General features: G+C 46.9%; 1 protein-coding gene across 2 annotated transcripts in view; it reads left to right on the top strand.

Annotated features, from left to right (window-relative positions):
• The window catches only part of pikfyve (phosphoinositide kinase, FYVE finger containing), a 103,038-nt gene extending 87,171 nt beyond the window's left edge, over positions 1-15,867 (top strand). Inside the window, exons 27-42 of one of the 2 annotated variants that reach the window (XM_054746532.2) lie at positions 2,520-2,628; positions 2,795-2,949; positions 8,332-8,425; positions 9,411-9,468; positions 9,631-9,744; positions 9,855-9,975; positions 10,048-10,143; positions 10,639-10,719; positions 13,234-13,322; positions 13,405-13,461; positions 13,555-13,731; positions 13,823-13,926; positions 13,993-14,121; positions 14,202-14,463; positions 14,529-14,603; positions 15,606-15,867. In XM_054746532.2, coding sequence (XP_054602507.1) covers positions 2,520-2,628; positions 2,795-2,949; positions 8,332-8,425; positions 9,411-9,468; positions 9,631-9,744; positions 9,855-9,975; positions 10,048-10,143; positions 10,639-10,719; positions 13,234-13,322; positions 13,405-13,461; positions 13,555-13,731; positions 13,823-13,926; positions 13,993-14,121; positions 14,202-14,463; positions 14,529-14,603; positions 15,606-15,721 — 1,837 coding nt within the window. In that variant the 3' untranslated portion in view covers positions 15,722-15,867. Of the gene's footprint in view, positions 1-2,519; positions 2,629-2,794; positions 2,950-8,331; positions 8,426-9,410; positions 9,469-9,630; positions 9,745-9,854; positions 9,976-10,047; positions 10,144-10,638; positions 10,720-13,233; positions 13,323-13,401; positions 13,462-13,554; positions 13,732-13,822; positions 13,927-13,992; positions 14,122-14,201; positions 14,464-14,528; positions 14,604-15,605 lie in introns of both variants that reach the window. The other variant, XM_015965682.3, reaches the window with a different exon arrangement.
• Positions 15,868-17,404: the final 1,537 nt, after the last annotated feature.

Below are 17,404 nucleotides of genomic sequence, written 5' to 3'. Positions count from 1 at the left end.
GGCAAACTGTCCCGCGCCTCAGGAGAGGAAGGCAGCAACTCGCTCACACTGTTTACAGTGGGGATGGGGAGATGCTGACGTCAACTGGGGCTATAGTCGGACGGTGGAAGGAATACTTTGAGGAGCTCCTCAATCCCACCTACGCGCATTCCGAGGAGGAACCAGAGCCGGGAGACCTGGGGATGGACTGTCCAATCTCGGGGGCAGAAGTTGCTGAGGTAGTCAAAAAAACTACACAGCGGTGGAGCCCCGGGGGTGGATGAACTTCATCCTGGTATCTCAAGGCTATGGATGTTGTAGGGCTGTCGTGGTTGACACGTCTCTGCAACATTGCGTGGTCATCGGGGGCAGTTCCTGTGGAGTGGCAGACCGGGGTGGTGACCTGAGGGTGTGTTCCAACTATAGGGGATCACACTCCTCAGCCTCCCTAGAAAGGTCTACTCCAAGGTACTGGAGATGAGGGTCCAATCGATAGTTGAATCTCAGATTGGTTTTTGTCCTGGCCGTGGAACTGTGGACCAGCTCTATACCCTTGCAAGGGTGATGGAGGGGGCATGGGAGTTCGCCCAACCAATCCACATGTGTTTTGTGGATTTGGAGAAGGCTTATGACCATGTCCCCAGGGGCACCCTGTGGGGGACGCTCCAGGAGTATGGGGTGGGTGGCTTTCTGTTAAGGGCCTTTACCAGAGGAGCGTGAGTTTGGTCCGCATAGCCGGTAGTAAGTCGGACCTGTTCCTGGTGAGGGTTGGACTCCGCCAGGGCTGCCCTTTGTCACCGGTTCTGTTCATTACCTTTATGGACAGAATTTCTAGGCAAAGCCGTGGTGTGGAGTGTGTCGAATTTGGTGGCAGGACAATCTCGTCTCTGCTTTTTGCGGATGATGTGGTCCTCCTAGCTTCATCCAGCTCTGACCTTCAGCTCTTGCTGGGTAGGTTCGCGGCAGAGTGTGAAGCGGCTGGGATGAGGATCAGCACCTTCAAATCTGAGACCATAATTCTCGACCGGAAAAGGGTGGCTTGCCAACTCCGGGTCGGGGGAGAGGTCCTACCTCAAGTGGAGGAGTTTAAGTATCTCGGGGTCTTGTTCACGAGTGAGGGTAGGAGGGATCGGGAGATCGACAGGCGGATTGGTTCAGCGTCTGCAGCGATGCGGACGCTGAGCCGATCTGTTGTGATGAAGAGGGAGCTGAGCCAGAAAGCCAGGCTCTCGATTTACCGGTCCATCTACGTCCCAATCCTCACCTATGGTCATGAGCTTTGGGTAATGACCGAAAGAACAAGATCGCGGATACAAGCGGCCGAAATGAGTTTCCTCTGTAGGGTGGCCGGGCTCAGCCTTAGAGATAGGGTGAGGAGCTTGTACATTCGGGAGTGACTCGGATTAGAACCGCTGCTCCTCTGGATCGAAAGGAGTCAGTTGAGGTGGTTTGGGCATCTGGTCAGGATGCCTTCCTGGGGAGGTGTTTCAGGCATGTCCTGCCGGCAGGAGGCCCCCGGGTCGACCCAGGACACGTTGGAGAGGTTACATCTCCAATCTGGTCCGGGAACGCCTTGGGGTCCTGCCGGAGGAGCTGGTGGAGAAGGCCTGGGAGAGGACGGTCTGGAGCTCCCTAGTTGGGATGCTGCCCCCGCGACCCGGACCCTGATAAGCGGAGGAAGACGATGACGATCTTTATTCATATGAGGATTTTATGTTGCATGGGCTGGAGAATAAATTATAATACATCATAAAAAATACCAGAAAGGTTTTTTAAATACGTTTTAGATGTATTTGTTCTGAACTTCATGTGCAAATGTAAAAAACTGTCATTCTGACTAAATAAATAATAAATTTAAATTTATTATTTATTTAAATAAAATAGTACATAAATAAATAGAAGAAACGAAGATATTGTGATATAGATTTTAGAAAATATGGCCCATTCCTAAACACTTGAATATTAGACCAAGCGCCCCTGTCCTGGGCAGAGATTAAAGAAATACTATGAAGGAAAAACCAGAGCAGAGCTGCAGATTGCTACCGAGAGAGGTTCTGAAACCTCAGTCACATCAACCCAGAATGTATACCATCTAGTTTCAAATCGCAATTTTTATTTTGCGGAAATCTCAGAAAAGCTTTTTCATGTAGCCATTGTTGGGTGTTATGTGTAGAATTTTGAAGATAAACATGAATTTAAACAACTTTAGGAAAGGGCTGTAACGTAAAAAATGTGACAACTTTTGTGCTTTGTGATTACTTTCTGGATGCTCTCCTTTCCTGTGAAGGAAAGATTGTGTTGAGTCCAAAGTTTAGTTGTAGCCTGGACAGAAGTTAGTTCCCTTTTTGAAGGAGAGTAGAAGTCAAAGGTCAGGGGGATTAGAATATTTGTAAAGTTGGTCCTGGCCCTCCAGATGATCTCAGTGCAGAAGCATCTTTCCATATGAGAACCTGCAGAGCACTTCAACACCCTTTTACTTACGGTCACCTGACCAACAGGACTCTTGATGTTCTGACCACATCTTTCTGGTCTCCTAACAGAGTAACTCAAGTGTACCTGGCCATCGATGACCGCCTCACCTCTTTGAAGACCGACACCTTCAGTAAGACTCGGGAAGAAAAGATGGAGGACCTCTTTGCTCAAAAAGATGTATGTATTCATTCTCATCCCACCATCTCTTAGTGTTGTCTGTTAGTTTAATGTGTGTGGGTGTGCGTGCGTGCGTGCATGGGTGGGTGTGTGTGTGTGTGTGTGCGCGGGTGTGGGGGTGGGGGTGGGTGGGTGTGTGTGTGTGGGTGCTTTTGTGTGTGCACAGATGGAAGAAGCAGAGATGCGTAGTTGGGTAGATAAGCTCCTGCTGCGTCTCCAGACCAGTGGAATAGACTCTCCTCAGCAACTGCAGGTCCTCCTGGAGTCACTCGTGATGAAAAAGCAGAGTCTCTGTGAGACTCTGCAGTCCTGGAACAGCAGGTCAGAACCACATTCTGTGTTTGATTTACAGTTGTAGATGTTCCTCAGCCACCTCGAGCAACACACACACGTACACACACACACACACACACACACACACACACACACACACACACACACACACACACACACACACACACAAACATTAAAGGGATAGTCCTACCAAAATAGAGAATTGTTCTGTTGACAGTTTTCCCAGAGTTAGATAAGTGGGAAAAACCAGTTTTTAACCAGCCCAGTCATTCTCCTGATTCGGCTGTACTCCTTTAGCTTTAGCTTAGCATAAAACACAGTAAGTGAATGAATCCAACTATCATTGTGAGTAAATCTAAAGTCACTCAGTAGTGATCCCAGTAGTGCTCGGTGACCTAAGTAATCAGACTGACAGCAAGTGGAAATAATGAGTAACATGAAGGACCCACAGGCACCATTTTAGACGTGGGACAAAGTGCCGCTGGCGGCCTCCGAGACACCTACTTTTGTAACCGCAGATGCACATGTTAGTAAGTAAATGTTGTTTTTAGAGCACTCATCACAGACAGAATCACAACGGGCTTCACATAGATCTAAACAAAACAAACCATAAAGTCATAAAATCATAATGATCTCAAAACAGAAATTAATTACAATCAGAAAAATAAGATCATTAAATTATAACATTTCATAAACAGATGAAATATTAAAATTTGAGTTAAAAATAAGAAAATAAAAGGTTTAGGTAAAAGCAGCTTTAAATAAAAGGGTCTTTAGCTGTTTTTTAAAGTCTCCAGACTGTCAACGCTGCGTAAGGATAAAGGAAGATCATTCCGGAGTCGGGGTGCAACAGTCTGGAAGGAGCGATCACCTCCACTTTTATATCTGGTCTTTGGAACACATCACTTCTCGCAGTGATGTGTCATGGCTCTACATTTGGTGATAAACCGAATCCAGCTTTTGAAGAGCAGTAAAGATTATAAAAAAGATCACCATAATCTTACACAGATAAAAGACGCGTTTTTGCTTCAAAAGAAAAACACATCTTTTTATGGAAGAAAAAGCCTAGCTTAAGTTTTAGCTTCTTCACCAGTTTTTCTATGAGAAAAACAGTAACCCATCCCATTTAGTGAAGTGGAGTCAGAGTTCACAACGCTTCCTCTCTGCCGTGCTGCTTTGTTTACAGCTCGCCCACAGTGACTGACGACATCACGCTCTTGCGCCGGCACTCGTACCGAAACAAGGCACCGTTTCATGTGACGTGAATCGGTACTCTGTCGGTACTATGGAGTTCGGTCGGTGCCTTAAAAAGTACCAAATTCGGTGCCCATCCCTAGGTGCAGTGCTTTATCCTGGGCTGCATGGTGGCGCAGTTGTTAGCACTGTTGCCTCGCAGCACGAAGGTCAAAGGTTCGAAACTTGGCTGCGGCCTTTCTGCGTGGAGTTGCGTGTTCTCCCCAAGCATGCGTGGGTTTCCTCCGGGTACTCCGGTTTCCCCCACAGATCACAACATGCCCTATAGGTTATAAATTGTAATTCGCTTTGGATAAAAGCGTCTGCCAAATAAGTAAACATAAACAAACATTATACATTAGCTGGCATGCTACTTCCACATTTTTAAACAACTTAGCTCGGTTTCCTTTTACTTTAACTAAATGCAAATGCTTTGATAAGTTTTTGCCATTTTTTTAGTTTGTCAACTTTGAGAATTTTTAAAAACTGAGACTCCAGTAGGGAGACGAGCTGCAGCTCCTTAACAGGGACTTTTTTTTTAATTAATAATGACAATAATAATAATAATAATAATACATCGATTTTATATAGCTCTTGTTTAGGACGCTCGAATGCACTCTCACATTCACACACTCCTAGTGATGGTAAGCTACTTTGTAGCCACAGCCGCCCTGGGGCGGTCTGACAGAGGCAAGGCTGCCATTTGGCGCCATCGGCCCCTCTGACCACCACCAACACTAACTTGGGAAGTTAACGAAATTTAGCAGAGAAAAATATGTTTTTCAGCACCTGTTCAACAAGTGGTGTGGTTATTAACTTATTTACTGTTTCTCATCCTGCTGGCTCCCAACTCCGGGGGCATTGGAGCAGCTTGTGGACTGTACCAATATGAGGGTTAGTGGAGGGGGACACCTATATTATTATGATATACTTATATAAAATAAATGCTTTTAATATTATTAATTTTACTTTGGGTGCTTTTTGGGGCTGATCAGTGACATCACTCACTGCCAAAGCAGTCGTGATATGCTGGATTTGAATGGAGACACAACAGCTGAGAGGACTGGGACATCCTATCTCCTGGTCAAGTTCCCCATCCCAGGAACTACCCTGGAGTTCTGGTAATGGAAACATGCCTATTGATCGGTCAGAAACAACACCCAAATTTCTTAAGATTGACTTGACGGCAGAGGATAAATGAGCAAGTTTTAGACTAATCAGGGGAACCATGCTCTCAGGGGCAATGATCAGACATTCAGTCTTTTCAGAGTTTAACTGAAGGAAGTTATCTTCTAGCCAGCTGATGATAGCTGATAGACACTAGTAATTCAGACAGTTTATACAACTCAGAATCCCTAAAGGAGCAGTACAGCTGAATGTTATCTGCATAGGTGATCAATGACATTATGAACAGAATCACTTATCTGTCTAAGAAGGCGTATGTACAGTAGAAACAACATTGAACCTAAAACAGAGCCTTGCGGTATCCCACAGAACAGATGGGTAGAATCTGACATGATTTGGTTTATACAGACCCTGTAATTTCTGTTAGAAAGGTACGATCATCACACAATCATGCACATAAGACCTTGGGGGGTGGACAAGTCAAGGGGTGCGGGTATGGATCCCATTTCTGAATTCCTGTGGCAGCCTGCCCTCCAATTTTACTTGCACATTAAACATTTCCACTAACGACATTCAATCCAAACACGCGCTTAGGGCCTTGGGAGTGAGCACACTCAAGGGGCAAGGCAAGGGGATTTTTCAGCCTCATCCCGAGTGCTGGTGCCCACTTCCAATTTTAAACTGCACTTATACACAGAGGGCTGTGGGGGGAAGTTGGGTGGTGTGGTGGCATCAGCTGGCATAGGCCAGACGATGCCTGCACTGCCCGCTCACCACAGCCATAGAATACACCTCATCAACATGCACTAACACTGTTTTGGAGCAGGTGGAGGGAGACTAGGGTCTTAGCACACCTCTGTTGTCTCTTTGCTTCCCGTGCTGGAGGCTAGGAGGGGGAGCTGGCCGTCTGGGGTGGGTCTGGGGTGGTGGGTTGTTTTGCTCGGCGTTGAGCGAGGGAGCCTGCTCATCAGCACCCCAGCAGAAAGGGGCTAACTCTGGGAACTGGTGACGGTTGTATGCTTTGTGCAGCAGTACCGGGACCAGAGTGAATAGGGTGTGTATGGGGAGCATGAGTGGGTGTCTAGCATTCATTTTTGTAAGTCTTAGGTTGTATGTGTATGTGTGAGCATGAGGGAGGTAGTGTGTGACTGTGTCTGTGTATGACTGTATATGTCAGGTGGGTCTTGGACTCCTCCCCTCTCCTGGCACTACTTGTGCTGCTACACATCTTCGCCTGCCCTCCCCCTGCTGCATTTTGTGTGGAGTGCGGTGCCTTAGTCTGCCTGAGTGTTCGTGGCTCCTGGCTCAGGAGGCTTAAGATTTTTGGCATCTGTCTGGTTGATCCCGGTGGCTGCCTGATGGAATCTGGGTCCCCGGCGGGGGTGGTTGCCCTTGGGTCCCAGGTCGAAGGGTTTCGGGCTCGGCCAGCTTGGGGGTGGGAGGCTGCGGGCGGGCCTGTGGGCTTGCCGCTGATATCTCCCGGTACTCTGCCGGCTGCAGGTTGTGGCCCCCGGGGCAATCTTCTGCGCCTCTCGAGTGGGGCAGGGCTTTTCTGGTCGCAGTCTGCCTGGAGTCCCTGTGGCCTAGGGCAGCTCCTGGATCTCTGGGACTTGGAGCTCCTTCCATCTCCTGCACATCTTTGGGGGCAGATCTGTGGCTCTTCACACTCTCTATTGGACTCTCCTATAGAGAAATCTTACATAAACAAGCGCGTGTACACACACAGGTGCTCACATGGTGCTCTCATAAGTATAGACTTGGGCACGTTCAACACATGTCTTAAGGCTGTGGTTGGCACTAAATGCACTGTGATTTATTATCGTGTGATTGTTCAGTTAAACAATGTTGATTTTATATTTCTTCATCAAGTTGATGCAGTGATAGTTTGCTCTTGTTGTATTGTTGTGTGTCCCGTTTCTGCAGGTCTAGAAGCAGACTCTTGTTCATCATTGATTGTTTATTTTTATGGAACCCCCCCCCCCCCCCCCCTCCTTTTGTCTCCTTCTTTCTCTTTCACCTCTGTCTCCGTGTCTGGTCGGAATTATAAAGCGTTAACAGTGGATTGTTTTGTGGATGTTACATTATTATAAAGTGTCACCCAGGGGCCAACAATTTTGTTGAAGCGCTGGATTTTTTTTCCAGCAGACACTGTGAGGGCCAGATGCTGTTCCAAAATAAAGTTTAAGTATTATTGTATCCTAATATATTAATATTTAAAATGACTTAGTTTTCCATCTAAACTATTTTGATTGTAGGTTTAGTTGTGTTTGGAGAACATTTACAATTATTGATATTCATACATGTTTATGTCTTGTGATCAGCATCACGTATTAGACATCTCTCCACTTTCTCAACAAGTAAACAGCACAGTTTATTTCCAGATGTGCTATCGTTTTATTGTCAACTAATTCTGACAGAACACAACAGTGTTAATCACTCGCCTCTTTTAGAAAACAATGCAGCATCAGGGAGCCTTACGTCAGCCCGTGGTAGTAATGTGGCGCAATTGTGTTGTTTTTACAAAAGATTACACGATGTTGGCATGAAGGGTGTACGAGGGCGGTCTCTGTACCAAACCTCATCCGCAGACAAGGATCTTTTAAAAAATCACAAGAAAGTTTGGTCACCGTGAGCGGTACGGACCGTGACTAATTTAGGGTTGTAGCCAACCATTTAGAAAAGGATGTGTCCACCCCCCATTCCCTATGCTTCTAACACCCCTGTGTTTATGCTGTCAGACTCATACTGTAATGAAAATTAGTGTTATTTTTACCCAAAGCAGCTAGGTTAAATGTTCATCTCATAACGTTTTTCTCATGTTCTTGTCGACATTTAAGAAGATATTTATTGTTATTTGCTTGAAAAATTTAAAGGTGTGTTTTGACTTTCCTAACCAGGAGTTTCCTACAAACCCGACATTTATTCAACCAACCGAAGGTTGGGGTGCTCTAATGGGCCACAGACAAGGATTGATACATGGACCTCTGGAAGTTTTGTTTTAGTAGACCTGCACAGCTGGGCTCAGTTCTGAGTGTTTCTGTTCTTTTGCAGACTCCAGGACCTGTTTCAGCTTGAGAAAGGCAGGAAGCGACTGTCTGTCCCTCCAAGTCCAGGGCGGCTCCGCCCCCCCACTGCGGAGGACAAGGTAAATCTCACCTTACGGCTCGTTTGTTCTGGTTTCCTTTGTTAGACAGACAGAAGTTAACCAGGATGAGAAATAAAAGAACTGTGGTAAATGGTGGAAAGCCCACACTTACAGGGTACTGCTGTGAAATGTGGCACCCATGAGGGCCTGACAGTGATGGGCAGCTCATGTATGTGGGCCAAGCCCAGTTGAGCCGCTGCATGGCCCCAAATGATGGGACCCGCATGTGCCCTACATTTCCTAATGGCTGTGGGTCCCACAGTAGGCAACCTTTGTGTTCGTGGGTTATATTGCCTAGAGATCCCACATAGGGGCCCAAATGGGCATGTTTGCTGGGGAAGCCCCTGGGGACTTGTAGCTCTTTTCCATCCCCAGGTCTGGAATGGTCTAGTCTGGTTATCTTTGGACCAGTATGTTCCGGTATGGGTCTAGAACTTTCGGGCAAGCCTTTCGATCGCAGTTTGGGCCATCACGTCGACAGGCGGGGTTAAACAAATCGTCATGCGTGATTTTTTAAGTTGTGCAACTATTCAGTATGTCTGAGCTGCAATAACTGGTCCACAGCACTAAAGACTAAAACGAAATGCTGACCACAGCCTCCACATGTGACTCCAGAGTGCAGTCGCTAAGTTCGGAAGGCTGCTTTGGCTATAAATATCATCCAGTGACGAATTTCTGTCAACCAATCAGTGGACTGTGTTGTTGCTCCACCCTAACGGTACCACTCCAGGAATCTCCGAACCTACAACAGAAGGGAGCAAAAAAGTCCCGTGATTGGCGCGTTCAGGTAGGTTGCCTGGACCTGTTTTAACAATCGGATCAGAAAATTTAGCGACCCGATCCTGTCCGTTCCATACCAGCTTGGGCGATGGAAAAGGCCTTCAACAGCTGTAGGCTGGGCTAGATTTGTGTCTGCTGGTCCAGTTCAGCTCTGCACTGGTTTCACACCAAACTTGGCTGCTGTTCTTTTTGTCATGTTTGATAGAGTTCCCTGGATTCTTCTCCTCGTAACTCCTTACCTGTGGTCCAGAATGGTGACAAAGGTGAGTCCAAAATACTGGGAGACTGTTTTCTCCACTGACCTTCCTTCTAAGCTCTGGGTCAGGTTAGTGTCTCTGACACTTGGGACAGAGTCCAGGCTGAATAGCCACTCACACAGAGGAAGCATCCTGTATCCTAATGGGAAGCCTTTACCCCTCTGTCAGAGGACCGCCACCTGTGCACACTGCCCTCAACCATCTCCCCCCTGCTGCCATCACCGGGAGACCCCATAGCAGAACCAGCCACAATTGAACAGGACTCTGTCAGTATCCCAGAAGGTACACACACACACACACACACACACACTCTGTTAGCCACAGAGACACCGGGTACTCGACACATAGAAACTAGCTGTAGCTCTAAGGTCTCTGCTCTGACCCGACTGCAGACGTGTTTGATGGACACCTGCTGGGCTCCACTGATGGCCAGGTAAAGGAGAAGTCCACTATGAAAGCCATCCTGGCCAACTTCCTGCCTGGCATCAGCTACAACCCCATCCCCTTCCCGTTGTAAGTGTCAGAGTTGTTCTGTACCACACACCCGCGTCTGCCGTCCTGAATGATGTGTGTGTGTTTCAATAGTGATCCAGATAAACATTATCTGATGTATGAACACGAACGGGTTCCCATCGCAGTCTGTGAGCGTGAGCCGAGCTCCATCATCGCCTTCGCCCTCAGGTAACTTCCTCTTCCGTGTCTGAGCCACCTGTGATGTTGACCCTGATGTGTACTTCTCCGTCAGAGACGCACACCCATAACACGAACGTGTTTATGCATATTAGAAGCTGTATCACCTCCACCCCAAAGCACACATTTCCATCCACAAATAAAACATTGGCTCATATTTTTGTGCTTGTTCTGCGACGGGTTCTTCGATCTGCTCTGTGTCTCTCGCTAAATGTATTTTTACTCTCTGAGACGGCAAAGGCGTTGCTGTTTTTACAGGAAATTTACAGGAAGCAGCGTCCGTGACCAATCACAAGCTTGCGGTCTGTGCCACTTTCGACAGATGTTTACATGTTTGGGCGTGTCGCCGTCACCCTCTGTGAGCCCGTCGGAGAGCCCTTGAACAGATGTGTAGCGGCGTTGCGGCTCTCTGTGCCCACGCTGACGGAGAAGTAGAAATCAGCTTCACTACTTCTCTGCCTTAACACGCTGCTTGCTCTCCACCAGCTGCAAAGAGTACAAAACAGCACCGGATGACCTGTCCAAGACGTCCCCTTCAGCAGGAGACGAGGCTCCACATGCAGTCAGGTACTTGACCCAGATGGCTGAAGGTCTGGATGGTTTTGTAGCGGTGGGTGTTGACGGACCCAACACACAGAAAGAGGAGTTTTGATCCTAGATTGTGGAATGAGTTGCCTCTAAATGTCAAACACGCGGACTCACTTCTCAGTTTTTAATAGTTCTAGATTAGCATTTGATGGTTTTTCCTGGTTTCACCCATGTTTATAATATCCGTTACTCAGACACGTCTGGAATCTTCCCAGTTGCATTTGTGTAGGATCAGGATCCTCCAGAATACAGGAAGGCACAATGCTTGTTACCAAGGGTTCTGGTTCCCATGTTTGACCCATAGTTGGCTCTAGAGCCCTGCACAGGACTGCTTTTTACTCCATACATGCAACAAATAAGGTACTTTACTCTGCTGTCAGTTAAAGCTAAGCATGGCGCACCATCGCTGTTCCATATAGGGTGGGGCACAAAGGTCTTTAGCAGCCACTGATCCTTGTCCCCCTTAAAGAGGCAGTAGACGGTAAAGCAGCACGGTCCATGTTGCTGAACAAAGGCAGCTGTCGGATCACAATAGCCTCTCCTGCTGCATCTCCATGTTCCAACCCACTACAACATCAGCAATGTTTAGACGCTGGTCACAGTGAGCCGAGCCTTTTTTAACACTAGAGCGGAGGAAAATAATCCACGCGTTGAGATGTGGACACAAACTATTCTGAATCATTGAAGAAGTGTGCAGCATCTTCTTTTGTTCCTTTAACCGCCGCACCAGCGTCGCCGTGGCGGTGCACACAAGAGGGGCTGCCGGGAGCCCGCTGTCGGGCGTCAGGCAGCCATTTGCAGTCATCCACCAGCTGATCATAAAGGACGTTGCTGCCAGTGTGAAAAAGAGGAGAGACTTGAAGCAGACTCGAGAAGCTGGGTGAGCTCCTGTCCGCAGCTACGCTTACCTGTGAGTCAGGTGCAAATAAAGCTGTGTGTGTGTGTGTGGGTGTGTGGGTGTGTGTGTGTGTGGGGGGGGGGGGGGATGGGGTGGGGGGTCCGGTAGCTGTAAATGCTACATTTTGTGCCCAACACACACCGTGGCAGCATGCAGCTGGATCACAAAGCATTGGTGCTGGACCAGACTCTAGCTGAGATGGTTCAACAGAACTGAGAGTCAGCGGAGCGCTGCAGCCAGATGGAGACACTGCAACGATTCACAGCTGGTGGATTGGACTGGAGGAGGGACACCAACCACCACGCCAGGAGACCCACCCACTCATCGGCCTCTGACAGACGACAACTTAAAAGTGTGGTGCAGAGGAACTCCCAGGAACTATGCCAAAATGGCTGATTCCTGCACCATGTGGTCTTTAACCCCCAGAGCCACGGTGCGACTCCCTGACTCCGATCCCACAGAGGGGGAGACGGGGCTGATGTGACATCGGCACAGCTGGACCGCAGAGCCAACGGCCGAGGATGGGGACAGGCCGCATTGCTGATGAAAACGCGACGAGGTGGAACACGAGTGCCAGGGTGGCCTGGCAGTGGAGGTGCACAGCTGGACCCGCCCGGCGCGGGCAGCCCAGCTGATCAGACGTGGCTCCTCTCCCTCCGCTGGAGGAGGGGGAGTCGGCCAAACTGGAGATGACCCTGGCCCGGAGCCAGCTGGGGATCTGGCTGCAGCATTTTGAACCTTCTGCAGTCTACTTAGGGCTGAAACATTAATCCCAATCAGGACAGAATTCGCATAATCCAGACGTGAAGTTATGAAAGCATGAATGAATGACTCAAGATGCGGGCGTTTGAGGATTGTGTGATGCGGCGGAGTTGGAAAAGGCAGGACCTGACAGTGGCTTTTTCCATCTTGTCTCCATTTGTTTGGCTGTTTTGGGGGGTGGGGTGGGGGGTGGGGGGGGGGGGGGGGTGATGTGTATTTGTTTAGTCATGTGACAGTGAATTAAATCATCTCAGAAACGTAAATGTGTGTTGTGTGTACATAATGTAAATTCAGCTTTAATCATTTTCATTCTATACAAAATCTGCTGATTTTAGAAACATTGTCAGTATATCGGTATCGGCCCAACAATTTCATATCGGTGCATCACTAGTAGCATGTGATTGGTCCTCTCACCCAGAAAGGCTCTAAACAAGTGCAGGTCATTACCGTCTGTCGGCCATGGGAATCTGGAGCAGCCTTTGAAAGAACAGCACCACCCGGTCAGCGTTTATCCTAACTGAGGCAAAGAGTGTGTGTGCAGGTGTGTTTAGGAGGAGGCGGGGCCGGAGAACATGAATGATGTCGATCATTTGTGTTCTCCCAAAGGAATTGAAAGTGAACAGAAAGGTTTGTACTGCATACCAAGTATGTAAACAAGTATTGGTTTGTTAGGAAACTGGGCCATGCCCAATAATACTCTGACCAAGGCCAGATGCTTAGCACAGGGTTATAGCATCAATGCTAACTTCCAGCTGATGGACCAGCGCTCCTTGGTTAGACTGCTGGAGTTTTGTTGTTGTAGACCAGCTGACTGGTTTTTGTTTGTTTACCAGTTGTGCGGAGAGTCGAGGGAAGAGCAGTCCTGCTAGGCCCAGCGAGTCTCTGTCATCACAGCAGAGTCGCACTGATGGAGATCCTCTAAGTGCGTCTTCAAGTTCTCAAGTCAAACTAACATCTTCTGACTGACGCCAAATGATGCTCACCTTCTTATGTTTCACCAGAAGATGCAGATTTAGCTGAAAAGCAGAAGAAGCAAACACAGAATCCGCACATTGAGCTGCGTGAGTTTTGGGTTCCTCACACTTCTTTGAATCGGTGTAAGTTACCTGAAAAGGTAACAGAACAGTGATTCTCTCATCTGTGTTCCGACTCAGAGTTCTCTGATGCTAACGCTAAGTTCTACTGCCGGATCTACTACGCTGAGGAGTTCCACAGGATGCGAGAGGACATCATGGAGAGCAGCGAGGAGGACTTTGTGCGCTCGCTGTCACACTGTGTAAACTGGCAGGCTCGTGGAGGAAAGTCTGGAGCTGTGTTCTACGCCACAGAAGGTTTATAGACCTATACCTGCTCTCGTCTCACACGGTTTAGTAAGTAAAGCAGCAGAGGGAATAATCTGGTCCTTCTCCTGATTCTTGTCAGATGATCGCTTCATCTTGAAGCAGATGCCCAGATTAGAAGTCCAGTCCTTCCTAGACTTTGCACCTCACTACTTTTCCTACATCACTGGAGCTGTACAACAGAAGGTAAGCCTCCAGCCGGAACGCTTATGCCTGTAATGAAGCCCCACGTTAACTCCACGTGTCCTGTAGCGACCCACTGCACTCGCCAAGATCCTGGGAGTTTACCGGATCGGATACAAGAACTCCCAGAACAACACGGAAAAGAAACTGGACCTGCTCGTCATGGAGAATCTCTTTTATGGCCGCAAAATGTCTCAGGTGTGCGTCTCACAGCTGCTGTTGATCCTCTCAGGTTTGCTGGGGCATGAGTGGCGCTGACGCTGCGTGTTGTGCTGCAGGTGTTTGATTTAAAAGGCTCACTGAGGAACCGCAACGTGAAGACAGAATCAGGAAAGGAGAGCTGTGAAGTGGTCCTGCTGGATGAAAACCTTCTGAAGCTGATTCATGACAACCCGCTCTACATCCGCTCCCACTGCAAAGCCATCTTGAGAGCTGCCATTCTCAGTGATGCCTACTTCCTATCCAGCCACCTGATAATTGACTACTCGCTGCTCGTGGGGCGGGATGACGCCACGGAGCAGTTAGTGGTGGGGATCATAGGTGAGACTGGGGAGGGGGGGCTTTTTCTCAGGTTGGTTTTGATTCTGTTCCTCTGCTGCTTTCAGATTACATCAGGACGTTTACGTGGGACAAGAAACTGGAGATGGTTGTAAAGTCCACTGGAATCCTAGGAGGTCAAGGTGAGATGATCGGAAACATGGCATCCTCCACGTTCAGCATTTCAGAACATCTACTGTTATCTGTCTCCAAAGTGCTCTGGAGCAGTAGATGGCCTGTTGTACTGCAGGGCCGAGTGTCTGACTGTACACACCTGACACTTCCATTCATAAACAGATCACCAGAGACTGTACGGGACAGATACCTTTAGGAGCGACTTGCTAAAAAACGTAACGATCATTATTGATCGAAATAAAAAACAAGTTATGTCAAAGATAAACAGAAGTACGCTGCAGCGCAGAGACAGCCCCTATACTACCTTTATACCTCTGTTGTGTAATCCTTTGTGAAAAGGACACAATTGCACAAGATTATCACCAGGATCTGACCACAACCTGAGGTCCCTGATGCCGCCACGGCATTGCAGCAAATTGACAGCATTGTTTTGTAAAAGTGGCTTACAACTACTTCACGCCTCAAGCATAACACTCTCCTCTCTTCTATGTTTTCCTTCAGAGATTATATAATCTGAAGTTAAATCAGCCTGTTGGGATTAACAAACAACTTTGTTCCAAAAGCAACTTCTCTTGTCTTTTGAAGATTTTTCTTTCCCATCTGAGCTTTTCAAAAACTAATTCAAAGAACATGGATGTGATAACTCTTCATTTTATGGTTCTTTACTATACACAGAGTAAATTGAGCTTGTTTGTACTTTTGCCTACATACATGGACTTCTATTGCAGCCTTCATCTGAGCTTCGCCGAACATCAGTAAAGTTAAGAACCAGCTAAATGGAATCGGATAAGAAACATAGCACAAATGTAACAGACGTTGCATGTTTAGCCTCCTTAATCAGAATCTAGTGACATTTGCAAAGAAAATGAATTTCCGTAGATTAACTTTGATTAAATGAATGTTTTTTCATGGAATATGGTTTCTCCTGATGAGTTTTCAGCTAAATCATTTTACTCTCTTTGGCCTTTGTTCTGATTTATGGTAAATCTTATGCTCTTGTGTTTTTGCAGGAAAGATGCCTACTGTGGTTTCTCCGGAGCTGTACAGAGCTCGGTTCTGTGAGGCCATGGACAAATACTTCCTTATGGTCCCAGACCACTGGACTGGCCTGGGGACCAACTGCTGAGCTTGGAAACAAAAAAAAGCATATCAGACCCCATTTTCTTCCATACATAGTGCCATTAATGGGCAGAGCTTCTGAAATTTTTGTCTGGAGTTTTTGTTAATTTTATATGAGTACAGACTCTGTAACTATTAAAACATTTACCTAGAGATGTTTCTGTCAATGTTCATTAGAAGAGACTGTCTTGCCTGCAGGTGGTGGTTGTGTGTGTGTGTGTGTGTGTGTGTGTGTGTGTGTGTAACTGAGTGAATGGCAGGTGTGTTGTGTGGCGTCACGAAGGAACTGTTTTCCACCTAAAGGTCATCTCTCCTCATGAAGAACCAATCTCCTTGATTGCTCAAGGCCTTTGATGCCTCTGCATCTAAACAGTTTTAACTAGCTATTTGCCTCCCCCTACAGCTCAAGAGAGGATCAGAAGAACTCTTAAATAATTATCAAATAACTTTGTTAGTCCAAATAATCATGTGAAGTCAATGTTAAATCAGTCTGTGAAATGAGAACATTAATTACTTGATATTATAATCCTATGATAGTATTAATAAGTAATATAACATTACACACTAGACTGATTACACATAATGTTAAAATCACATGACACATTCCTTTTGTCTCTCCAATCAGAGCTTTCCTTTCTGACACATGGCATGGTCTGTGTGGTGTTTATTTTGGTGTCAAATCCTGATTTGACCATAAATCAAAACATCTGAATTATAAAACTAATTCCCACGTCACCCTTAACTCAGTTCAAACGTTCTAGAGTTTCGAGCCGGCCACTTGTAACTTTTTAACCACAAAGAACCTTGACAAGCTGGAAAATAAAACCTGTTGCAAGCTCCACCTGAAGCAGCGCTCCTTCAGAGTAAAAGCTGAACTCACTGACCCTTCAGGGTCCCGCTGATGCTGTCAAACACCTGTCGCTTACCTGGAGGCATTCCAAGACTAGTCTGTCGTACCGTACGCGGCTTCACCGGCTCCGGTACCAAAGGGGGGTCCGAGGACCTGGCATTCTGGATCTACAACGGGGGTCTCCACCAAGGGTTTGTAGAACGGCAAGATTGCGTCTGAATGTGGTTTTTGAAACTCCGACTGTAGTTTAGAGCAAACATTCGCTCCCACGCAGAACTAATGCTTCTCTGGAAACGAGAGTTCTGATAACAACATTCCACATTTACACCCTCCATTTTGCCTCATTCACACCTAGATCCATCCATCACACAGGGTGTTTAGAGTTAGTTAGCCTTGTTTAAATTGTTTAGAAATAAATCTTCTTAAACTTTAAAACTTGTCTCTCTCTCTCTCTCTCTCTCTCTCTCTCTTTTGACTGGGTTAATACGAATTGTTACCTAATCCCTGCAATAAAAAGTTCCGATCTTCTGGTTAAAGTAATATTCAAAGATCCATCAAATTGATTTCATATTTTCTATGGAATCTCACCTTTGATGGTTTCCTATGTTAGATGCAACTATTGGAATCACTACAGTTGTAAAGCACATTGGGGTGTAGCACTCTAAAAAGTGCTATATAAATAAATACAGGCCATTCACCCATTGCATTAGGGGTAATCAGCCCTGCCCAATGCTGTCTTCATAGACTGTCATTGGGTCGAACAATGAAAGATCCAGTCTAACCAGCATCTGGTGTCTTTTAAATGAGCATGCTCTGTAATTTTCCTGGCTCTAAATTCAG

The sequence above is a fragment of the Nothobranchius furzeri genome, chromosome 14, assembly GCF_043380555.1.
Source record: "Nothobranchius furzeri strain GRZ-AD chromosome 14, NfurGRZ-RIMD1, whole genome shotgun sequence".
Taxonomy (NCBI): Eukaryota; Metazoa; Chordata; class Actinopteri; order Cyprinodontiformes; family Nothobranchiidae; genus Nothobranchius; species Nothobranchius furzeri.
Note: the sequence above shows the minus strand (reverse complement) of the source record. Positions and strands in the feature narration are given on the sequence as shown.